At 41.2% G+C, this 25,549-nt stretch overlaps 1 protein-coding gene across 2 annotated transcripts in view; it reads right to left on the bottom strand.

Annotated features, from left to right (window-relative positions):
* Positions 1 to 25,549, bottom strand: part of SMARCC1 (SWI/SNF related, matrix associated, actin dependent regulator of chromatin subfamily c member 1) — a 157,394-nt gene that overhangs the window by 100,742 nt on the left and 31,103 nt on the right. For both annotated transcript variants that reach the window (XM_034759721.1, XM_034759722.1), the window contains 6 exons: positions 22,742 to 22,811; positions 19,407 to 19,482; positions 14,483 to 14,608; positions 13,599 to 13,717; positions 7,118 to 7,242; positions 792 to 851 (listed from right to left, as the gene is read on the bottom strand). In XM_034759721.1, the coding sequence (XP_034615612.1) occupies positions 792 to 851; positions 7,118 to 7,242; positions 13,599 to 13,717; positions 14,483 to 14,608; positions 19,407 to 19,482; positions 22,742 to 22,811 (576 nt within the window). The remainder of the gene's footprint in view (positions 1 to 791; positions 852 to 7,117; positions 7,243 to 13,598; positions 13,718 to 14,482; positions 14,609 to 19,406; positions 19,483 to 22,741; positions 22,812 to 25,549) is intronic.

The following is a 25,549-nucleotide window of genomic DNA, read 5'->3' as shown; positions in this document are numbered from 1 at the left end:
GATTTTGTTTGTTTGGGGTGGGTGGAGGAGACAAGAAAAAGGAACATGGACAGTGCAACATTAAAGCATAATCTCTTCTTCATGTACACACTGAGCTGCCACAGAGAAAGAGGATAAGAGCATAAATACACAGCAAGGATAATTAAGCTCTCTCGATACCAAAAGGTGGACCGTGGGCCAAATCCAGACCGGCAGATGCTTTTGAATGGACTGCAAAATCTTTTTATTTTTTAATCATCATTATTGTTATCGGGAAGTGAAAAATGTTTCTCGGAAGTCTGGACTTTTGACTGTACTTTGTCTAAGAAATTTGGACCTTGACCAAAAATAAAAAATTGACTACCCCTGGCCCAGGTCCTTATATGCAGCCCTGCACACTAGAATGTAGAAGACTCATTTAAGTCTTTAATGCCTAGAGCCCAGCAGTGCTCAGGTATGTCTCAAAGTGAATCACTCTTGTTCCCAGTACATGGAAAGAAGGGATCTGGAAAAGGTAAGTATCTGCCCCTATATACCAAGCTCAGTAATAGTGTAAAGAATGTCTACAAGGGAGCAGCTTCAAGGGAAAAAGCTAATAACTTCTATCACATAAATTTGCATTAGATGGTAGAATGCAAGTACCAAATGGAGATTCCACAGATGGAAGAACATCTAAAAAAATTTCAAGTATCTGGTTTTACCACATTTTTCTTTTTTAAATATAAAAAAATTACAAACATTTATTGCACAAACAGGGGTCCATTATATGAGACAATGACTAAAAAGAATTAAAAATATATAATTTTTTTTACCTAGGTCTGCTACTGTTCCTCCTTTCACTGGCGTGTTTTCACTGTCTTTCTTTGGGTTCACTGTGAAAGTAAACAAGATTGAAAATGTGACATTTGTAACCCCTCTATCAAGATTCAATCCTTACAAGCACACAACGTTCCCTAGCAAGCACATCTGTCTCACCTACCACACTAGCATCCCTTTGTTTTATTGGGGAGAAAAGGACAACCCTATACATTACTACAGATATGCCAGGCTCTTCACATTGTGTACTCCTGGGGGAATTCTGCACCACTGCAAACACACAGAATTCATGTCTGGTGCAGAATCTTTTTCCCCCCCACAGAAAATACATTCTGCCAGAGGAGTGCTGCAGTTCCACCTTTCACCCACCAGATGCCACTGTGGCACGAGAACATCCAGCAGCTGGCTGCATTCATCACACCACCCTGCTTGCACAGCCAGGTTTGGACAGGCAGAGTGGGGCACATGGGGCTGCTGGGGGAGTCACAGACTGGGGTGCAGAAGGGCTAGTGGAGGGGGACAGACTGGGGAGCAGGCTCAGGAGTTAGTGGGGTGAGAGCATTGAGCCAGGGGTTGAATGGGAGTGGAGGTGCAGGGCCACACAGACAGGGACAGACGTGCCTGACTGAATGGGAGAGGCATGGGGTCAGCCATGGTCTGCATGAGGGAGGCTCCCCAACGCCCTAAAAATTCCTTATCACCCCCCCCAAAAAAAACCCCCAAACAACTGTTCCATACTTCTCCTACCCACATCCAACAACCCTGCAGGTTCACTCTCAGGCTCCTTCCCTCTCCCTCAGCTCTGCTGTTACCCCTGACTGCCCTAAGCCTTTGCGCTGTTTCTGAGGGATTCGGGAAATAAGTTTCTGTATTGTACTTTAAATGAATTACTTAAAGTTCTGTATTAATATGCCTAGCAAGGAATCTATGTGTCAAAAAAAATTACCTGAGTCTTTTTTTGTCTGTATTGCTACAGACATACTTGCTGACAGATATTTTTAAATAAATTACCAAAATAATTGAAACTGGCATGATTATATTGTGTTATTTGGACAAAAAATATGCAGAATTTTAAAATATTGTGCGCAGAATTTTTAATTTTTTGGTGCAGAATTCCCTCAGTAGTAGTTGTGGCTGAAGTTTATTGCTGGTGCACACTGTGCAGTATCCTTAGATCTAAGCCACCAAAACTACCTCCAACTACCATGTTCCAAATCTCATATCACAGGAACTAACCTATTGTACTTCAGATTCAAAAAATTAAAATATATTAATTATTGACGGCCATACGAACTACCAACACATAAAAGAACAATGGTCTATGCAGTCCAGTATCCTACCTCTGGCAGTGACCATACTTGTTTCAGGAAGAAAAAAAAAATCCCAAACAAACCAACAACTCAGAGGTAGATTTCCAAAACCAAATGGCACTTGGGAGCCTAACTCCTGAAATTAGGGACCTACCCCTCTTCTCATTGCTGTACTTAACCAATTGTCCAAGAGGGATTTTATGATGTCCATAGGAGATAGTGTGGTCTAGTAAACAGGACAATGGTAAGACTCAGAGTTGGGTTCTATTTCTGGCTTTGTCACTAACCTGCTGTGTGACCATGGGCAAGTCATCTCTCTAAGACCATAAGAGCTGCCATACTGGGTCAGACCATAGTCCGTCTTGCCCAGTATCCTATCTCCAACAGTGGTCCGTACCAGAGCTTCAGTGGAGTGTACAGAAGAGGGCAATTATAGAGTAGAACTACCCATCTTCCACTCCTGGCTTCTGATCATGAGAGATTTAGGGTTGCCCCAAGCACAGGGTACCATCCTTGACCATCTTGGATAATAGCCATTGATGGACCTATCCTCCAGGAATTTATCCATTTCTTTTTTTAACGCAGTTATACTTCGGCCATCACAACATTTCATAGCAATGAGTTCCACAAGTTAGTTATCCACAGTGTGAAAAAGTACTTTCTCGTATTTAAAACTGGATTTGTAATGGTTGTTCTTTGAGATGTATTCCACATGCCCATTCTACTTCAGGTGTGTGCACACCCAGTGCACTGGTGCAGTCACCCTCTGCTGCCTTATGTTGCTGTGTGAGGATATAAAGGGCAGAGCCAGCCCTGAATCCCCTCAGTTCTTTCTTACTGGGAAATCTCCAGTAAGAAAGGAAGAAGGGTGAGTCACGGAATGTGAGACATCTTAAAGAACAAGAGTTACAGAACAAGTGAGTAACCATTTTTTCTTCTTTGAGTGATTTGCACAAGTCCATCATGCCTCAGGTACCACAGAAATAGTTCAACTGAGAGGTGGGATCAGAGTTTACCTGAACAACAATTGAAGGACTACACATCCATAGCTAGCATCATCTCTAAACTGTTGCAAAATGGCATAATGAGAGGCAAAAGTGTGCACTAAAAACCAAGTTGCAGCTCCACAAATGTCCAGGACAAGCATACGGACTAGAAAGGTTGCAGAGGCTGAGAGAGATCTGGTTGAAAGAACTAGTACCCTACTTGGTGGTGTTAGACTGGCCATGTCATAGCACAAATGTATAGAAGAGGAGATCCACAACAAAATTCTTTGAGAAGAGATCAGAAGGTCCTTCCATTCGGTCTGCAACTGTCACGAACAATTGCAAGGATGATCTAAATGGTTTAGTTCTGTCCAAGTAAAACATTAATGCTCTCCTAACATCTGAAGTATTGAGTCTCTCCTCATGTTTATGAGTACAAAGTTTAGGGATGAAAGTTGGTAAATATGTTGCCTGATTGGTGCAAAAAACCAGTACACCAGCTGCACACACAGTTGAAATAGGAAGGACATGTGTAATCACTCTAAGCAGGGTCAATAAAACTTTGCTATTCACTTTTTCTATAACATTTATAACTTAACTTTCTCTGTACCTTCACCAATTCTAAAACACCTTTTTTGAGATGGGGCAATCAGAACTGCACGCAGTATTCAAGGTGCAGGCATACCATGGATTTATATATTGGCATTATATTTTGTGTTTCTTCTATTTTAATGGTTCCCAACACTATTAGTTTTTTTTTTATTGTTGCTGCACACTGACCGGACGTTTTCAGGAAACTATCCACAATGCCTCCAAGATCTCTTCCTTGGGTGGTAATGGCTAACTTAGACCGTATCATTCTGTACATATAGTTGGGATTCTTTTTTCCTTTGTGCATTACTTTGCAGCTAACATTGAATTTCATCTGTTATTTTGCTGTTTAGTCAACCAGATTGGTGGAACCCCTTTGTAACTCTTTGCTGTCAGTTTTGGACTTAACTATCTTGAGTAATTTTGTACTGTCTGCCATTTTTGCCACCCCATTGTTTACCCCCTTTTCCAGATCATTTATGAATATTGTGACAGGGTCAGGCCAGAGGGCTACAGGAGAGTGATAGAAGGTACATATATTAGCCCCAGATTAAGCAGGTCCCTTTTCCCTGAGCAAGATAATGGGCTGTTCCAGAACAATCAAGAAGTTGCTGGAACCAATTATGTCTGGCAGGCTAATTAGGACACCTGGAATCAATTAAGAAGCTATTAGAATCAATTAGGACAGGCAGGCTCATCAGGGCACCTGGTTTATAAAGGACCTCACTTCAGTTAGTGAGGCGTGTGCAAGGAGCCAGAGGCGCACAAGGAGCTGAGAGTGAGAAGGCATACTGCTGGAGGACTGAGGAGTACAAGTGTCATCAGGAGGAAGTCCTGCAGTGAGGACAAAGAAGGTGTTGGGAGGAGGCCTTGGGGAAGTAGCCCAGGGAGTTGTAGCTATCACGCAGCTGTTACAGGACACACTGTGGACAGCTGCGATCCACAGGGCCCTGGGCTGGAACCCGGAGTAGAGGGTGGGCCCGGGTTCCCCCCATTCCTCCAACTCCCTATTTGATACAAGAGGAGCTGACCTGGACTGTGGGTCCCACCAGAGGGGAAGGTCCCTGGCCTGTCCCCCAACCCACTAGGTGGGTCAGCAGAGACTGTGGGAATTGTTCTCCTCCCTTTCCCCATGCTGATCAGTGATGAGGTTAGCTGAGTGAATGGCAGGTTTGAGCCACTAGCAAAAGTGGCCAAACTGAGGGATGCCATGAATCTCTGAGGTGAGCAAATCCGCCAATAAGCACAGGACCCACCAAGGCAGAGGAGGAACTTTGTCACAATATGTTGAACAGCACACAAGAACAGCCATACTGGGTCGGGACAGACTAATCGTCCATCTAGCTCAGTATCCTGTCTTCCAACAGTGGCTGATGCCAGGTGCTTCAGAAGTAATGAACCGAACAGGCAATCATTGAGTGATCCATCCTATCATCCACTCTCAGCTTGTATTCCTAGTACAGATCCTTGGGGGGGGATCTTGCTACTGACCTCTCTCCGTTCTGAAAATTGACTATTTATCCCTCCCCGTACTTCCTATCTTTCAACCACTTACTGATCCATGAGATGACCTTCCCTCTTATCTCATGGCTACTTTGTTTGCTTAAGAGCCTTTGGTAAGGCACCATGTTCAAAGGCTTTCCGAAAATCCAAGAACATTTTATCAATTAGATCACGCTTATTCACAAGCTTGTTGATTCCATCAAAGAATTCTGATAGATTGGTGAGGCATAACTTCCTTTTACAAAAGCAGTGTTGACTCTTCCCCAGTAAATCGTGTTTAACCATGTGCCTGATAATTCTGTTCTTTACTATAGTTTCTACCAGTTTGCCCAGTACTGCATTTAGGCTCACCAGCCTGCAAGTCAGCGTTACATTAGATACCTTCCAGTCATCTGATACAGAGGCTGATTTCTAAGCCTCTACTTCTTCTCCAAACCTTTGTCTTGTTTATTTACTTTGTAAGTTCTTTGTGGCAAGGACTGTCTTACTGTGTGTATGTACGTACAACACTTAGCAAAATGGAGCCCTAATTTCAGTTGGGGCTTCCAGGTGTTACTGCAATACAAATTGAATAATAAACAGTTTATGCTTGAGAGTTCTTCACCCCAATGTTCAATTTTCACTATCCTCCTACTCTGAATCATATACTACATTAATGTTTATATCCAACCCCATTTTATAATCAACCACATTTATGACTGACCAATGCAGAGAGAAAAAAGTAATCAAATTTGAAGTCCATCTGGTAGGGTACCACAATGACAACTTGTGATGGTCAAGGTAAGAGGAAGGATGGCAGAAAATTAAAGGTCAGGCCCAAAATAATGATGAAAAATCTTGCATTTGGGGCTGACTTAAGTAGCTTTATTCACACACTTTTTGGTATCCCGTCCTGGAATGTTGAACATTCAAGATGCAGAATATGAAGATTAAGCAACAAAAGCATGGGCTCTCTCTTTCACACATTTCCCAAATATAGCTGTCCCTGGAGCTCCTCTATGATGGATAGCGAAAAGGAGTTTACAGCCATTAACGTAGAAGTGAGATTCATGTGCCTGGATTTTGTACATCTATCATGTCAGACTGACCGTTTGCTTTGTTGGTCACATGCATGCAGTCCAAAAGAGATCAGATGATCCTGTGCAGTCTCATAGAACAACAGATCTCCTGTTTGTGTCTAATAAAAGCTGATTTGCCTTCTTCTCAGGGCTGAAGTACTGCCACAGCCTTTTATTCTTACACATTCTGGAGAATGTGCTTCGTTTAGTGCCGTGAATACTATACTTCTACTGCCCATAAAACAATTATGAATATTCATTATTGATAAAGTCTGTTGTACCTCGGCGCCAAACTATGTTAAACTCAAACAATGATGAACACCCAGCATGCTTTGCTGTAAGGATAGGGTTAGGAGGATGCAGTGTATTTCTGCTTTACTTTTCACCCAATGTATATTGTAATGAGAAACATTGTTTTCAAAGGTTTGGAGCAGGAAGTTGGGAATCAACACTGCTTGGTTTTATTCCTGGGTCTACCACCTTGATGTGTTACTTTGGACACATCAGTTATAATCTCTTTGCTCTTGATGTAGATTTTTAGATGCAAACAACCTAACGCGAATACACAGGGCAAGAACAATCTTTAATATTTAGCTTGTTATTCACTTATCTTGACTGAATTTTCATAAACTTATTTCAAGAAAAAAAACTGCGATAAAAGGGGTAATCCCAGTTTCAAAAGAGTGCCACATTCCAAAGCCTTGTCTAAATAAAACCACATGGCCACAGAGTCCAAAAGGAAGGCTACTTGTAGAGATAGTATCTCAAAGATTTGGCTAAAATATACAGTGAAAATATAGTGTCTGCTGTTCATTTAGTGGTCTACCATTCACAAAACCCAGTGCAGCTAACATCTTGTGTGTGAATACTTTACCATTTTTGGGAAGTACCACTTCTTCTATGTTCGGTACAGGTGTTGGGTCCTCCATGTCCTTGGTAAGATCTTCTTGCTCATCCTCTTCTTTCTGACCTCGCCTTTTCCCATACAGTCCTGCTTGTCTAAAACAGATAAGACAAATTCTCTGCAAGTGATAACTTGAAGCTGTAGCGGTACCATATTTGTGATGATCCCACAAAACCTCTCAAGTTAAGAGCGTTGGGTCAGGATGATACCTCTATGGAAACACCTAGATGCTGCAGGAAGTGGTCTTGGTGGCTTAGGAGATAGTAGCCTTCTCAAGTCAATATTAAAGTAACATCCTAGTAGGGGGTTATGGTGTAACTCCTGTGTCCTGACCAAATTCCAGCCCAGAAAATTGGACTCTGTCCATTTAAATTCCTCCCACAGTTTCAAATGGATAGTCTTCTTAATTCCTTTTCTTATGCAGTGTTGCCTTGCCATGTTGATATAACAGCTGCATTTCAGATAATTTGAGGTGCTAAAAATAGCACATTTGTGGCCCTCGTGTTAGTAAGATTAGAGAGGCTAGTGATCCATTTATACACATCTTTTTAAATTCTGCACCAGGCTATGAAGTTTGCAGAAGATGTTACTATACAGTCATGTAATTAACAATTTGCTGTCCCAAACCAAAGACGTTAAATATGAAAATGCTTAAAAAGGATCTACAAATATTTTTTTAAAAATTGGATATGGAATACAAGTCTCATTTCTTCTGGTTTTGTCAGAGGACATCTTGGGGTTTTCAGAGCAGTGTGAGCTCTTATACCTCAGCTCGGGGGGTTACATGTATAACAAAAATGTTTTTGTCCAAAATTTTCATTAGGTCATTAAAGCTAAATAGGAGCAACCAAAAAAACAAAAACACAAAAAAGTTTAAAAAGTCAACTACCAACCCTACCCCCTCTAAGTTGCCAAACTTTAAATCTCTTGGTTCCTGACATTTCACTATTCAGAGTTTTAGGTTAAATGAGACCTGACCATCTAATGCAATTAAAAGAAAAAACGAAACAAAATCCAAACCACACAACTCAAGACTTTTAGACAACTGAAGAGATAAAGTTTCTTGACACCTTAAATGACTGCTTCTTGGAGCAGCTAGTCCTGGAATTGCCTCACCAGAGGAGAGGCAATTCTTGATTTAGTCCTAAGTGGAGCACTGGATCTGGTCCAAGAGGTGAATATAGCTGGATCGCTTGGTAATAGTAAACATAATAATTAAATTAGGGCTGTTGATTAATCGCAGTTAACTCACGCAATTAACTCAAAAAAATTAATCGCAATTTAAAAAGTTAATCGCAATTAATCGCAGTTTTTATTGCGCTGTTAAACAATAGAATACAAATTGAAATTTATTAAATATTTTGGATGTTTTTCTACTTTTTAATATATATTGCATTCTGTGCTGTAATTGAAATCAAAGTGTATATTATTTTTTATTACACATATTTGCACTGGAAAAATGATAAACAAAAGAAATAGTATTTTTCAATTCACCTCAAACAAGTACTGTAGTGCAATCTGTCATGAAAGTGCAATTTACAAATGTAGATTTTTGTGTTACATAACTGCACTCAAAAACAAAACAACGTAAAACTTCAGCGCCTACAAGTTCACTCAGTCCTACTTCTTGTTCAGTCAATCGTTAAGACAAATGAGTTTGTTTACATTTACAGGAGATAATGCTGCCCTCTTCTTATTTACTATGTCACCAGAAAGCGAGAACAGGCATTTGCAGGGCACTTTTAAAGCCAACATTGCAAAGTATTTATATGCCAGATATGCTAAACATTTGTATGCCCATTCATGCTTTGGCCACCATTCCAGAGGACATGCTTCCATACTGATGACGCTCGTTAAAAAAATTATGCATTAATTAAATTTGTGACTGAACTCCTTGGGGGAGAATTGTATGTCCCCTGCTCTGTTTTACGAACATTCTGCCATATTTCATGTTATGGCAGTCTCGGATGATGATCCAGCACATGTTGTTCATTTTAAGAACACTTTCCCTGCATATTTCACAAAATGCAAAAGAAGGTACCAATGGGAGATTTCTAAAGATAACTACAGCACTCGACCCAAGGTTTAAGAATCTGAAGTGCCTTCCAAACTGAGAGGGATGAGGTGTGGAGCATGCTTTCAGAAGTCTTAAAAGAGCAACATTCCAATGCGGAAACTACAGAACCCGAACAACCAAAAAAGAAAACCAACCTTCTGCTGGTGGCATCTGACTCAGATTATGAAAATGAATATGCGTCTGTCCGTACTACTTTGGATTGTTATTGAGCAGAACCTGTCATCAGCATGGATGCGTGTCCTCTGGAATGGTGGATGAAGCATGAAGGGACATACGAATCTTTAGCACATCTGGCAAATAAATATCTTGCGACACCGGCTGCAACAGTGCCATGCGAACTCCTGTTCTCACTTTCAGGTGACATTGTGAACAAGAAGCAGGCAGCATTATCTCCTGCACATGTAAATAAACTTGTTTGTCTGAGCGACTGGCTGAACAAGAAGTAGGACTGAGTGAACTTGTAGGCTCTAAAGTTTTACATTGTTTTATTTTTGAATGCAGTTATTTTTTGTACATAAATCTACATTTGTAAGTTCAACTTTCATGATAAAGAGATTACAGTACTTGTATGAGGTGTATTGAAAAATACTATTCCTTTTGTATTTTACAGTGCAAATATTTGTAATAAAATAAATATAAAGTGAGAACTGTACACTTTGTATTCAGTGGTGCAACTGAAATCAATATATTTGAAAATTTAGAAAACATCCAAAAATATTTAAATAAATGGTATTCTATTATTGTTTAACAACATGATTAATCGCAATTAATTTTTTTTAATCACTTGACAGCCCTAAATTAATTTTAACATCCCTTTGATGGGGAAAACACCACAGCAGTCCAACACTGTAGCATTAAATTTCGTAAAGCGTGACTACACACAAATGAGGGAGTTAGTTATAGAGAAATTAAAAGGTGCAGTGCCAAAAGTGAAATCCCTGAAAGCTGCATGGAAACTTTTTAAAGACACCATAATAGAGGCTCATCTTAAATGTATCCCCCAAATTAAAAAACATAGTAAGAGAACCAAAAAAAGTGCCACTGTAGCCAAACAACAAAGTAAAAAGCAGCAAGAGGCATCCTTTAAAAAGTGGAAGTTAAATCCTAGTGAGGAAAATAGAAAGGAGCATAAACTCTGGCAAGTCAAGTGTAAAAATACAATTAGGAAGGCCAAAAAAAGAATTTGAAGAACAGCTAGCCAAAGACTCAAAAAGTAATAGCAAAAAAAAAGTTTTAGTGCATCAGAAGCAGGAAGCTTGCTAAACAATCAGTGGGGCCACTAGATGATCGAGATGCTAAAGGAGCACTCAAGGACGATAAAGCCATTACAGAGAAATTAAATCAATTCTTTGCATCGGTCTTCATGGTTGAAGATGTGAGGGAGATTCCCAAACCTGAGCCATACATTTTAGGTGACAAATGTGAGGAACTTTCCTAGATTGAGGTGTCATTAGAGGAGGTTTTGGAACAAATTGATAAACTAAACAGTAATAAGTCACCAGGACCAGATGGTATTCACCCGAGAGTTCTGAAGGAACTCAAATGTGAAATTGCAGAACTACTAACTGTAGTTTGTAACCTATCATTTAAATCAGCTTCTGTACCAAATGACTGGAGGATAGCTAATGTAACACCAATTTTTAAATAGGGCTCCAGAGGTGATCCCAGCAATTACAGGCCAGTAAGCCTGACTTCAGTACTGGGCAAACTGGTTGAAACTACAGTAAGAACAAAATTGTCAGACACATAGATGAACATAATTTGTTGGGCAAGAGTCAACATGGTTTTTGTAAAGGGAAATCATGCCTCACCAATCTACTAGAATTATTTGAGGGGGGTCAACAAGCATGTGGACAAGGGGGGTCCAGTGGATATAGTGTACTCAAAAGGTGAAAGTAAGCTGGTACGCCGTGCCAGACTGGACCGGCTTCTCCGGTGGTGATTTAAAGGGCCCCGGGCTCCAGCCGCAGCAGGGAGACCCGGGCCCTTTAAATCACTGGCAGAGCTCCGGCAGCCGGGCTCAGGAGGTGCTTTAAAGGGCCCAGGGCTCCACGCAGTGGCCAGAGCTCCAGGCCTTTTAAATCTCCGCCCGAGCCGGCTGTCGGAGCCCCGGCGGCGATAGGGCTCAGGCGGCGCTTTAAAGGGCCCAGGCCTCCCCGCAGTGGCAGGAGCACCGGGCCCTTTAAATCCCTGCCCAAGCCCGGCTGTTGGAACCAAAGCGGCGCTTTAAAGGGCCCGGGGCTCCCCATAGCGGCCGGAGCTCTGGGCCCTTTAAATCACTGCGGGAGCCCTTCCGTCCCGGGGTAGCGGCAGCAGGGCTCCCGCGGTGATTTAAAGGGCCCGGAGCCCCGGGCCCTTTATTTCACCCCTGAGCCCTGGGGCTCCCAGCTGCCAGCTCCGGGGTGATTTAAAGGCCCTGGGGCTCCCAGCCACAGCCGGAGCCCCAGGGCCTTTAAATATCAAAAGGCCACAGCCCTGCTCAGGACTCTGACGTACCGGTAAGTCCTTCAAGTTACTTTCACCCTTGAGGGTACTTAGATTTTCAGGAAACAAAGTGTAGGAATAAATGGCCAGTTTTCAGAATGGAGAGAGGTAAATAGAGATGTCCCCCAGGGGTCTGTACTGGGACTAGTCCTAGACAATATATTCATAAATGATCTGGAAAAAGGGGTAAACAGTAAGGTGGCAAAATTTGCAGATGATGCAAAACTACTCAAGATAGTTAAGTCCCAGGCAGACTGCGAAGAGCTACAGAAGGATCTCTCAAAACTGAATGATGGGGAAACAAAATGGCACATGAAAATCAATGTTGATTAGTGCAAAGTAATGCACATTGGAAAACATAATCCCAACTATACATATAAAACAAAAGGTTCTGAACTAGCTGTTACCACTCAAGAAAGAGATCTTGGAGTCATTGTGGATAGTTCTCTGAAAACATCCATTCAACATGCAGCGGCAGTCAAAAAAGCGAACAGAATGTTGGGAACCATTAAGAAAGAGATAGATAATACGACAGAAAATATCATGTTGCCTCTATATAAATCCACGGTACGCCCACATCTTGAATACTGAGTGCAGATGTGGTCGCCCCATCTCAGAAAAGATATATTGGAATTGAAAAAGGTTCAGGAAAGAGCAACAAAAATGATTAGGGGTATGGAATGGCTTCCATATGAGGAGAGATTAATAAGACTGGTACTCTTCAGCTTGGAAAAGAGACGACTAAGGGGGGATATGATAGAGGTCTATACAATCATGACCATGTGGAGAAAGTAAATAAGGAAGTGTTATTTACTCCTTCTCATAACAGAAGGCCTAGGGGTTAATTAATTGGCAGCAGGTTTAAAGCAAACAAAAGAAAATATTTTTTCACACAATGCACAGTCAGTCTGTGGAACTCTTTGCCAGAGGATGTTGTCAAGGCTAAGATTATAACAGGACTTTGTTCAAATTTCCTAGTTCAAAAAAGAAGTAGGTAATTTCATGGAGGCTAGGTCCATCAATGACTATTAGCCAGGATGGGCAGGAATGGTGTCCCTATCTTCTGTTTGCCAGAAGCTGGGAACGGGTGACAGGGAATGGATCACTTGATGATTCCCTGTTCTGTTCATTCCCTCTGGGGCATCTGGCATTGGCCACTGTCGGAAGCCAGGATACTGAGCTAAATGGACCTTTGGTCTGATACAGGATGGCCGCTCTTACGTTCTTTACCTTGTAAAAACCCTTTCAGGCCTTCTTCATAGATCAAAGCAAAAATACAATAAAAACCATTTGCAGGTAACTAATAATCATCGAGGGCTGGTCTGCATTAGAAAAGTTGTACCAGTGTAGCTAACTGGATTAAAAATTCTCTCTAGTATCCAGGTGCAAACTCCTCATTGTAGACATTTAAAATTTTTGGAACATTAAACAACTTAAATTGGTTCAGTTTAATTCAGTAATTTACAAGTGTAAAGTAAAATGATGTAAGCAAAGTTTAAACCTTTATAAGTGCATCAATGTACATGAGGGATTTGCACTAGTGTAATCAGATCAATCTAGGAACACCGGGAATACTTTTCTAATATGGACAAATCCGAAGTCTGACTGTTAATGATATCTGCCTCTCAATGGTGGAGTTCTCATTAGGTTTAGAATAAATGACTGCACCAGACTTTGCTCCATCTGCAGGCAACACATTTCCCTTGGGTGATCAAAGAAATTCAATGTACAGCATTAAAAATTCATACATTCCAATTGCAAACACATGGTTACGTTAACAGTCTCATGTGGGGGGACCTATGGAGGAAAGTGACTTGTTTCAAGAGCTCTCTCTGCTCCAGTTTCAGCCTGAGCAAAGTTCATCTTTGGTTGTCTGATCCTGACACTCACCCTTTCTTTCCAGTCTTTTTCCTCGATTCCACGGGAGTTGGGGGAGGAGAAGGTGAATGCTTTCTTTTCCTGGTACTCGCTGCTGCTTTCCTGTCTCTTCTCTCAGGGCTACGGACAGGCTGTTAGAGAAGCGAAGTTCTCAGTGAGTAACAATTACCACAGCTCATTGAAACTAAGTAGACTGCAGACCTCTCCTAATACCACCCTGCAACCAGGGTGCTAAAACAACAACACTGCAGCAACAACCAAGTTCAGCTCCAGAATACCCACATCGCAATGTGAAAAGTGGCCTGTACCATTTCTACAATTAACCTTTAACTGCTGGCACGGCTGTCTGCCACAGAAATGGGCTTTTAAAACACAGCAGGGTCCAAATACAAACCTTTGGACTTGTTTGAAGCACTGAGAACACTCACAATGGGGAATGTTTGGCATTTAACCTTGAACTCTAAGTAACTTCTAGGAATAGCTAATGTTTTCAGTGTTTTCCCCAGTTATAGTGACAAGTGTGGGTTAGTGGTCTCAACATGTACTTCAGGCCAAAGAAATTTGGAAATTAAGATCTTAAATTGCTTCTGTATCAAGTTAGCCCCAATTTAAGTTTGTGGGAGGAAAAGAAAAAGCAAAGTAGGCCCCCACACTTGTATTTTTTTGGGGGAAAAAGACACACCCTGCTGTGTCAAAGGGAAACACCAAGTGCATCCATTTTCCAGAAGGGTGCGATACACATGCATTTACATGTGACCTTGTTACCAATAGCTCCTGAGAAACTAGCACCTAATTTAGTAGCTTTGATTCCCAAGAAATCTGACTTACATGGCAGTAAAGAACATAATTAACACTGCTAAATCAACAAGTCATCCACCTACAGAGAAATACCATACCTCTTCATTCTTCATAGAGATTCTCTGGCGAAAACTCACTGGCTTCTTGTTCTCATCCACCTCATAATCCTCTTCATTCATCCATTCATTGAATATATCTGTGTCCAGAATCCATTTGGCATGAACCTAACAGCCAATCCAACAAATATTGATGTCAGTAAATAGACTCCCACTAATGCCAAGGTTTCTGCACTAGCTTTACACTTGAACACAAGCCTCCATGACCAATCCAGTAAGATTTTAAGAAAAGGGAGTACTATAATTTGGTTATCAAAGTTGGAGGTTTTGGAAAGCATTTATTGGTTTCCTATGTACCAAATGTAAGACACAATAACTGCATAAAGTAATGCAACAAGGTAATTATGCCAAGTAATAAGTCTATTGACTTCCTCCTTATTTCTGCTGCTTAGTTATTCCAAAGTCTTTTGTGCTGGCAGGTGAGAGTTCTTGTTGGGACTATGCTGTATGAGCATGTCATTTTGAGACTAAAGATACAAAACTGCATTTTGTACAAAAACCTTTAAGGTATAACAGGGAACATCTTGGTGGTCACAATCCAGTTCCCAGTGGATAGTTGTCCCCATCACATACACAAAAATAATGCTCACAACTGGTGTCTTTGTTGGCAGTCTCAACAGAAAGCTCAAGGACTGAACTTCCCTCTCATTCCTAGAAGGAGGGGAAGCTTGCACTGATGCCATGCCTGTCCTGGGAATGAAGAGAGAACCTTAGTCCCTTGGGCAGTCACTCTCTGTACTAAAGCCACACACGTACGAATATATAGTTCGTTCCAACATGGACACTGATCAATGAAATTGACGTTTACAGAGTAGAGATTTGGGAAAGAAACCTCTACCAACTGAGCAGCACTCAAAGCCTTGTAAGATTCTGAAAGGGACACATCCATGTCACTGGTTCCCTTATTAGGCTTTTCCCATGCAGTTCTAAAGACTGATTTGTAGCTACAGGAGACTATGCAATAAGTTTTTGTTATGGACAATGATTCATATTTCTTAAAAAGCTAGCTGAAAAGAGAAAAATTGACTAAATATATGTAATGTCAACATTCCTGGACAATGCCATCTTTTGACAAGCAGTTTCAGTAATACAGGCTCATCTAGTCACCCTTTCTGAACTACACCTTAACATCAAATATTAATGATCCTTTGACCTCTACATGCAAAAGCATGGGGAGGGGGAAATAAACAATGAAACTCTTCACTTCACTTGAAGTGCTCTAGTGGGCAACGATTTTTGTCAATTAAGGGTTTTCATGAAATTCAAATGGCTTTATCTGTCAAGCAATAGTCAGAACACATCACCACTGACTTCATCCTGCTTGAAAGCAACACTGGCTCCACCCAGGTCCGGGATTCCAGAAGCCTGGAAGATAACCAAGAGATACTCTGCCACGGCCAAAGGAGCAAAGGGAGGGGAGGAAGCAGAATCAGAAGTGAAAGAGTTTTCAGCTAGCTATGGAAGACTGTCTAGAAAACCTGGACCAGGTACTGATTTACTTAGATAACCTTTCTGAATGGGTTTCCAGTTTAAATATGTGAGTAATAAAAATGGGCTTTAGCTTGACTTTAATATTTAAAAATAAGTTTTAAAAAGCTATTTATAAAATCAACCCCACCCCTCTCCAATCATCCAACCAAAAATTAATTTTCTTCACCTGATCTGATCACAAAGACCTCCTCCTGCATTGATGCTAAACAAATTAGTAACAAAACACAACAGCATGAAATCATCTTCTCTATGTATAAATGAATAAGCAGCAATAATTGCAATCTTTTATTACAATTGGTTCCTTATCTTGTTTTCTTTCAATGAACTAAATCAAGAGAGAAACCACTGTGTGACAAACAGACCTCTAATCACGTAAAGGACCTAAAGAAGGCTGCTATCGTCGTTTTGAGCCCTTCCAAATTCAATAGACCAGAAAGTGTTAACTTAAGTTTTCATACCTAACAGCAGCAATGGTCAGAGTTCCAGTTAAATCATAAACCTTTTAACAAAAGCAAGTTGTTAATAACTGTGCAAATGTCACTATAACAATCCATAACTGCTTTTCAAACATATGTTGGAAGGTGCTACCTGTCCAATGTTATTTTGTACAATTGGCACAATTTTGCCAGAGTTCAAATGCTTTTGGCAAGCTGAAATCAATCCAAGGGACATGAACTCTGCAAGCTCTGTTGAGCACCTTGCACAAACTGGCATCTATTTCAGGACTGAGCCAAACCACAACCAGACTCAAGAGCTTAAATCACTAGCATGAACGCAGCAAATTGGCAAATGTAGGCAAGTCCTTCACTGATTCTAGTGATATCACCACCAAAACAGCTAAGAATTGATTTCAATGAAGTGGAAGACCACAGCAAGAATTTATTTACTTCAGCACCTTTAAAATGGAAGGACCTACCTGAAAATGGTTAACTTCTCTACGTAAGAAGAAATCTGAATTTTAATTTCCAATGCTTTGAGCACTGCTACGGTATGTGGGGTGGGCTTAAAGCAGTTCCTACAACAGCACGCCTTCATAATTCTGTACAAAAATTCAGTTATTGCAGTACTTTCTGCTTTTATCACACCCTTCATTGAAGGATGTTGAACCATTTTACAAAAAAACGCTGCTAATTATTTCCATAACTGCTGCTTGAGATGTGTTGCTCACGTTCATTCCACGTTAGGTGTGTGCGCACCATGCGCACTGTTGCCAGAGATTTTTCCCTTAGTGGTATCCGTCAGACTGGCTCTAGTGTCCTCTGGAGCTGTGTGCATATGCGCTGGCATAACGGGCGCTGCTGGCCACATACCCTCTCCGTTCCTTCTTGCCGGTAACTCCGATAGAGGGGTAGGAAGGCGGGTCATGGAATGGACATGAGCAACACATAGAATCATAGAACTGGAAGGGACCTCTAGAGGTCATCTAGTCCAGTCCCCTGCACTCGTGGCAGGACTAATGTGGGGATTAAAAATACCACGGCACTTTTCCAGAGTCTCTAAGCCAAAAGGGACCCACTGTGATAATCTAGTCTGATCGCCTGTATAACACAGGCCACAGAACTTCCCCAAAATAATTCATAGAGCGGATCTTTCAGAAAAAGATCAAATCTTGATTTAAAAATTGTCAATGATGGAAAATCCACCACAACCCCTGGTAAATTGTTCTAAACAGTTAGTTTACTCTCACTATTATAAATGTATGCCTCATTTCCAGTCTGAATTTGTTTAGCTTCAACTTCCAGCCACTGGATTGTGTTATAACCTTTTTTTGCGAGATTGAGGAGCCCATTATTAAATATTTGTCCCCCATGTAGGGATTTACAGACTAATCAAGTCACCCCTTAAATTTTCTCTTTGTTAAACTAATTAGATGAGCTCCTTGTGTCTATCACTATAAGGCATGTTTTCTAATTCTTTAATCATTCTTGTGGCTCTTCTCTGAACCCTCTCCAATTCATCAGCATCCTTCTTTAATTGTTTACAGCAGAATGGTACACAGCATTCCAACAGTGTTTGCACCAATGTCAAATACAAAGATAAAATAAGCTCTCTACTCCTACTTGGGATTCCTGTTTATGCAACCAAGGATTGCATCAGCCCAGGGGTGGCCAACCTGTGGCTCCGGAGCCACATGCGGCTCTTCAGAAGTTAATATGCGGCTCCTTGTATAGGCACCGACTCCAAGGCCACAGCTACAAGCGCCAACTTTCCAATGTGCCGGGGGGTGCTCACTGCTCAACCCCTGGCTATGCCACAGGCCCTGCCCCCACTCCACCCCTTCCCGCCCCGTCCCCCGAGCCTGCTGTGCCCTCGCTCCTCCCCAGAACCGCCTGCCTGCCACGGGATCAGGAGCTGTGGGGAGGGAGGGGGAGGCGCTGATCGGTGGGGCTGCCGGTAGGTGGGAGGCACTGGGAGCAGGAGCTGGGGTGGATCTGATGGGGGGCTGCTGACGTATTACTGTGGCTCTTTGGCAATGTACATTGGTAAATTCTGGATCCTTCTCAGGCTCAGGTTGGCCACCCCTGCATTAGCCCTTTTGACCACAGACTGGGAGCACACATTCGGGTAATTATCTACCGCAACCACCAAATCTCTCTCAAAGTCACTGCTTCCCAGATGATAATGGTACTCCTAGTGGATTCTATTTAACATTTACATTACAGTAATGCCCAGGGACCAACCCAATCAGGGTCCAATCGTAAGGATGCTACCCTCATGTTCTAGGCAGATCACATTTTGTACATTACAGTCTATCCAAGTTCCCCCTGAAATTTGATCACCAATGATATTTTTCCACATTCAGTCCTAAATGCTTGTATGATGATGCTATGCCCAACTAAACAGTTGCCAGGTTCTATCTCAGCAGTGGCTGAAATTCAGTGGTGAGTAAAGAGATTCTGATAGTACTTTGAATGAGGCCTAGTTAAATCCAAGAGATTAGCCTTGGCATAACAGGGATGAATTATTTCCTCTTTCCCATTCTTTATAATCACCAGAAGCAACATTTGGGTCATCTACAAACCAAAGAAATGTGGGGTTTTTTTTATATGTTAATTGTGATACTAAAAATATTGATTTTGACTTTTTCCATGTAAGTGGGAAAGACTGCATGCACATGCATCTGTCGTTAGCTGTTTGGCTGCATGTGTGTGTTCTTTTTGTGTGCTGTACTGACTCTGGCCAGAGAGCCCATACAGCAGACTCTGATCGAATTGCTCAATAAATCCACAGACTCAGTTTTTAGCCTCAGGCTCATGCCAGGCCTTTAACACAAGGCCTTATATCTCAGGCCCTCTCTCTACTACAGCATCATCCTTCCAAAACACCCTCCATAAAAGCACCTCAGGATACAACATACTTAAATAGCACTTCAGAACATTTTTTTTTTTTTTTTTTTTTTTTAAAAGGCTCTCACCTTCCATGGTTTTTCTGGAATTGGAGCATCTTCAATTTCAGCTTCAATGTCAGTAGCATGAACCCAAGTATCATAGCTAAAAGGGAAATCAGAAGAGAAAAAATGAATTGGTCCTCTTGTTTGTTCATCCCAAAAATCACTGGCAAGAGTGTTTGTTGAGCCATCAAAGCATGTTCAAATCATACCACTGGGACAGAATGGTGTCAAGTTATTTTCTATCAAAAGAACATTTGCTGGCTTCTCTCAGAGGAATGTTCGAAAAAAATGCAGTGGAAAAAGGAGTGGTTCAATCCAGTTGATGCAATACAGAAATTTACATTTCTGAGTTAGAGATTTATAAAAGCTCACAACAGTGAAATTATATATTTTCTGATAATTCCAGGTTTCAGTGGTGTTTAAGGAATTCCTGAGTGAATTGCTATATCTCTGCACAGTTAATTTATTAAGTTGCCCCCACGTTTCTTAACCTTATCTATTTTAATTAAGATTCATTAGACTTTGAAAATAAAGGGCAGCAATACAATCTTTCCCACAAGCCTCTAGTTCTACAGAATCCATCTGACCATTATTTTCCTGTTTCACCAAATTACGTGCCCTCCCAAAAAATGGCTGCTTGCAACAGTTTAACCAAAAAAAAAAAAAAAGTCCGATAACTTTGTAATCAACACTAGGCATGTGATAAAGAGCCCAAGCAGGCCACAGCATTTCTTTGCTCTCACTTTAATTGGCTGGATTGCTCTGATTTTTATATGGACACAGTTGGTACACAGAACTGAATATAACAGATGTAAAAATAGAAGTGTACTAAAAATGCTTTATTGCAAAATGAAGATGTAATTAGGAAGTGTGGTCCCATCCCTCTCCCCCGCGAATTTGGTGTTCACTTCTGCTGGACACAGATACACAACCACTGTTGAAATCAATGAGTCCTGCAAGCATACCACAGCGGACATTTTGGCCCTATGGAGGGATTTTTTTCCAATAGAAATTTTACATTTGGGTTTGCAGATTCCTGGCACAAAGGCCATTTACACCAAGGTGTCGTTGAAATCTACACAGTTCCATGGGAAAATTTAGACTTACTTTCATGCTGGTTATTGGATGGCTGTAATGGGCATGCTTATAAACTAATTCTTATCTGCTGTAAATTTTCATCTCATATTCAGACTACAAAGCATGGTGCAATTAAACTCTAAACAGTGCCTTTGAGAAATAAGTTGGTGGGGTTGTATATTTATTTAATAACTTTCAATCCAATTAGGTCAGTATATAAAAGTGTGGGGTTTATTTATTTTTTTTAATTATATATATATATAGAGAGAGAGAGAGAGAGAGAGAGAGAGAGAGAGCATACACACAACCAACACAGAAAGCTACCTGGGATCTGAAAATATAGTTGTATTCTGCCTCTTACATCACACAATCAGTAAAAGATCCTCAGCTAACAGCTGTAGTTAATTGTGGTTTTAACAAAGAGGGCAATTAATCACTGGAACAAATTAACAGAGAAGTGGTGGATTTGCCATTTCTTGATATCATCAAATCAATTTCAGGAAGATATGCTTTGGTCAAACACAAGTTATTGGGCTTGATACAGGGGTAGCTGGGTGAAGTTTAATAGCCTGTGATATACAGGAGGTGAAACTAGATGATCTAAGAGGCTCTTCTGGGCTTATGATCTATGAAAATACAAAATGGGTTTAGACAGTGACACATACAAAATGGGAAATGACTGCCTAGGAAGGACTACTGCAAAAAGGGATCTGCGGATCATAGAGGATCACAAAATAAATATGAGTCAACAGTGTCACATTGTTCCAAAAAAAGCAAACATCATTCTGGGATGCATTAGCAGGAATATTGTAAGCAAGACAGAAGAAGTAATGCTTCTGCTCTACTCTGTGCTGATTGGGACTCAACTGGATTATTGTGTCCAGTTCAGGGCACACCATTACAGGAAAGATGTGGACAAATTGCAGAAAGTCCAGGGAAGAGCAACAAAAATGACTAAAGGTCTAGAAAACATGACCTATGAGGGAAGATTGAAAAAAATAGGTCTTTAGTCTGGAGAAGAAAAGATTGAGGGGGGGACATAACAGCTTTCAAGTTCATAAAAGGTTCTTACACGGAGGAGGGAGAAAAATTGTTCTCTAACCTCTGAGGATAGGATAAGAAGCAATGGGCTTAAATTGCAGCAAGGGAGGTTTAGGTTGGACATTAGGAAAGACTTCCAATCTGTCAGGGTGGCTAAGCACTGGAATAAATTGCCAAGGGAGGTGGTGGAATCTCCATCATTGGAGATTTTTGAAAGCAGGTTAGACAAACACCTACCAGGGATGTCTAGACGCTAGATAATACTTAGCCTTGCCTTAAGTGCAGGGCTCTGGACTGTCCTACAATTCTATAAAAAGGCACTAGACTGGGACTCAGGAGATTCAGGGTAAATTACCAGGTCTATCACAGACATTGAAAGAAAAGGTGCCATATCACCAGTCCATAAAAACTGGCAGTGTCACATTGAGCAGCTGTATTACTGCGTAGATTTTAGTCTTAGGCTATATCTACACTGTGGAGCCAGCACAGCCCTCTCCAGTATACACAGCCTGTATTGACAGAAGTTTTTCTGTTGGTGTAGGAACATCACCTCTCTGAACAGCATTAGCTACATTAACAAAAACAATCTGCTGTCAACATAACTGCGCCTACACTGGAGATTTTGTCAGCAAAGCTCTGTCGGTCAGGGATGCGTTTTAGTCACATCCCGACACACAGCTATGCCAATATCACTTTCAAGTGTTATTAGAGTGAACAAAATCTCTTTTCTCTAGTTCTGGGTACTGCAAGAATTACTAAGTCACTAGGAGGCCGTAGAGCATGAGACCAATGCTGTGTGTTGGGTGTTCTAGCCTGTGTTGTACAGTCATTAAAAAAAACCCAGAACAATCCAATCAGATGGTGTGCAAAATGGTGAAAAGGGAGGGGGGGAGGGAAGAAGGGTTTAAACTTTTCTTTTACATGAAACCAACGGGCCTGACCCTGTGGCATTATAGGACTAGAAAAGAAGAGCACAACTACAGGCCATACAAAGCTGGGATGTCACTATTTTCTGGAAAGCAACGTGCAAGTTCACTAAACTTAATCACAGCTGCAGAGCAGAAGGTGGTTTGACATCAGGAGAAATAAGATGCGCGAAACCAAGAGGAACAGTTCATCTGTATGAAATGATGGATTAAATCATCTGCAATTTCAAACTTCTAAGACTTAACACTTCTCTTTTTTAACAAGCTTTTTCAGGATTTAGAGATGAAGGGTCTCTCCCCTCCTCCTTTCTTTACCTGTCTGGGTAAAAGCCCCAGTGCACCAACACCTGCTTATCTTTCTTCATCACAGGTCTCAACCATTCATCTGCAAAACAAAGAAAAAGTCAGATTGAGATACTGAGCTAACTCAAGCACTGGGGCCCTGCCATAATAAGAGCAGGATTTATTTCAGTCACCTCTACCAAATGTCGGAGGAGGCAGGGAAGCTGCAGGCTGTTTTTTAAGATACATTTCTTTAACTCAACTACAGTGTGCTCAGGGTAAGCAGCAAGATATCATTAGCTTCCGTTTGGACTCTGCACCTGTCCTAAAAACCTTACTCCTGGCCTTTGGACAAGATCTGCAGTGGGCCATTAGAAATGCAAGATCTGCAGTCCTGAGTAGCAGGATGAGATAGGTAAAGAGTAGAGCTGCTGCAAACATAGGGCATCTGAGCAGCCTTGTTGCCACACTACAATTTAAAGAATCTTTGTTTAAAAAAACAAAAAAAAAAAACAAAAACCAAAACAAACAAACAAAAAAAGGCCTATTGTATTCCTTTTAGGCCTCTATAGATTCATAAATGGACCCACTGCCAATTTGTCCACAAGACTAAACACACTTGAAGAGTTTAAGTCTCCATTGCTGGCACTGCATATACACTGCAGACTTTAACCCTGAGGTCACTGGCTAGTCCCCAAAGTTTTAGCACCCTGGTGACTGGTCAGTGTGTAAAGGCTTGAAAGTGGTCACTTGAAGGCACTGTACTAGAGAAGGAGGATTTCTGGCTGATGGGAGGTAGAGCTGGGTTAAGACTTGCCTGCCCTTGAAAACTCTCCCTCTCCCCGCCTGCCCCCCGATTCTAGCTGGTCGTCTCTCCCTGCCTGCTGCTAGTTTCTAACTCTAACATATCAGGCTGAGAACCTGGTATGGAGCATAGAACAGCTCCTGCAGCACAAGGTTCAGTAAGGGGCTGCTTCAGAGGCACAAGTAAGGTGGAGAGAGTCAGGAAGTCTAGTTCCCCAGGACAAATATATCTGTTCTAACTATTGTAAGGTTTGAAGCCCAACCCTTTCCCTCTGGAAGTTTTTCTTGTCAATTGGAAAATATCTGTCCCACCGCCCCCCTGTGTCCTTGTCAGAGCTCTGAATAGCCAGTCACTCATTCCTCTAGTTTGATTTATACCCATCAGCCTGTTTCACAGGAATTAAACTTCCAGATAAAATGTACCAGATACAATCCTTAAAAATGCTCCCTTCAGGAAGATGGTTTTGAAGTGAGAAATACTAGACTTACATGAGGGAAAATTCATAGATTCTAAAGCAAGCGGGGACCATTGTGATATCTATTTGACCTCCTGTATAGTACAGGTCATAGAACACCCCCAAAATAATTCCTAAGGCATAACTTAAAGGAAAAGAATGTGCTAACTCAGCAGAACTTCCAAGGCAATGCTGACCTAGTGAGACTAGTAATCCAATTCTTGTTTCCTTCATGCAGAATGCTGTTACTAAGACGCCTGTAATAACAATTGGTGCTTGGATACTGGCCAAACCAGGGACAATGAAAATTAGTTTTTGCGTATCTTGCAGTAAGAGCATGAGCATGGTTCCAATACAGTTAGATAGGTATCTGCCACTACAGAGTCAATAGTGGTGTTTCTGAATGATGCTAGCTGTTTCTAAAAGGTGTCTTAAAATATTAATTCTCCCCTCCCTCTCCCCGTGGCATTGGAGAAGGGGGAGAGGTGTTTAGAAATTTGGAGAACACTATCCATCAAATTGATTTTTAAATTGTAGGTTAGATTGAGAGTCTGGACTATGCAACAGTATTTCTTGAGTTCATGGCTCCATTGCAGTTCAAGCGGTCCCTGAAGCTCAGTAAAGTCAGGACTTAGACAGAGATACATGGCTCTGTTTAAGAATATAGTTGCAAGTTCGTCACAGATGTCAAACTGCACTCATCCCTATTCAGGAAACAAATGGATTAAAGAGAGCTTCTGAACACAAATGAGGTAGTTAGGTACCAGCATTATGCCCCTCGGAATGCAAAACACATTCAACCAAGGGATGCCAAAGGATAAAAAACAACATGCTGCAGTCTACACAGAGCTAAACACTCCCATCTAGTGGAAATCAGATGCCACAGCATAACTCAACACTATTGCAGCTTTCTTTGTGATATGCTGCATCAGGGAAATCCAGTTCCATAGAAACAAAGTTAAATTGGACAATGAAATTTGAAAAGACACTTTTTGTAGTCTTAAATTAACAAGTAAGGTTCTTTAATAGCTAGCCAGATGTTGTATGATACAAGCATGATAAAATGCTTCTAGATTATTATCTGAAGTTTCATAGTTTGTCTCAATGAGAAGTGCAATATGGTCTTGATTTATCTAACCAACTCATTTCATTAATTTTCATTGGTATTGCTTTCACTGCCACTTGTGGCTTAACCAATGCAGACACACACTGAAGCAAGGATGCTAACCACACTTCTATCCCTATGAAACTATACAAAGTAGTTTTTAATTCTTACGAGTTTTATTTTGGCTCCAATGTTCTCTACCACAGATCTGGTTCTGTTTCTTAAGAGGTACTATTAGGAAAACAGAACATTTAACTTTTTTTTACCTATTCTTATATGCTATCAATCCTGTCTCAACTTAGTTTTCAGTGTCATTTTTAAAAAGCAACAGAGGGTCCTGTGGCACCTTTAAGACTAACAGAAGTATACTTCAGTTAGTCTTAAAGGTGCCACAGGACCCTCTGTTGCTTTTTACAGATTCAGACTAACAAGGCTACCCCTCTGATACTTGAGTCTCATTTTTTTACTTAGCCCTGG

This window comes from Trachemys scripta, chromosome 2, assembly GCF_013100865.1.
Source record: "Trachemys scripta elegans isolate TJP31775 chromosome 2, CAS_Tse_1.0, whole genome shotgun sequence".
Lineage (NCBI taxonomy): Eukaryota > Metazoa > Chordata > Testudines > Emydidae > Trachemys > Trachemys scripta.
The sequence above is the reverse complement of the archived record's forward strand: the minus strand, read 5'-3'. Positions and strand labels throughout refer to the sequence as shown.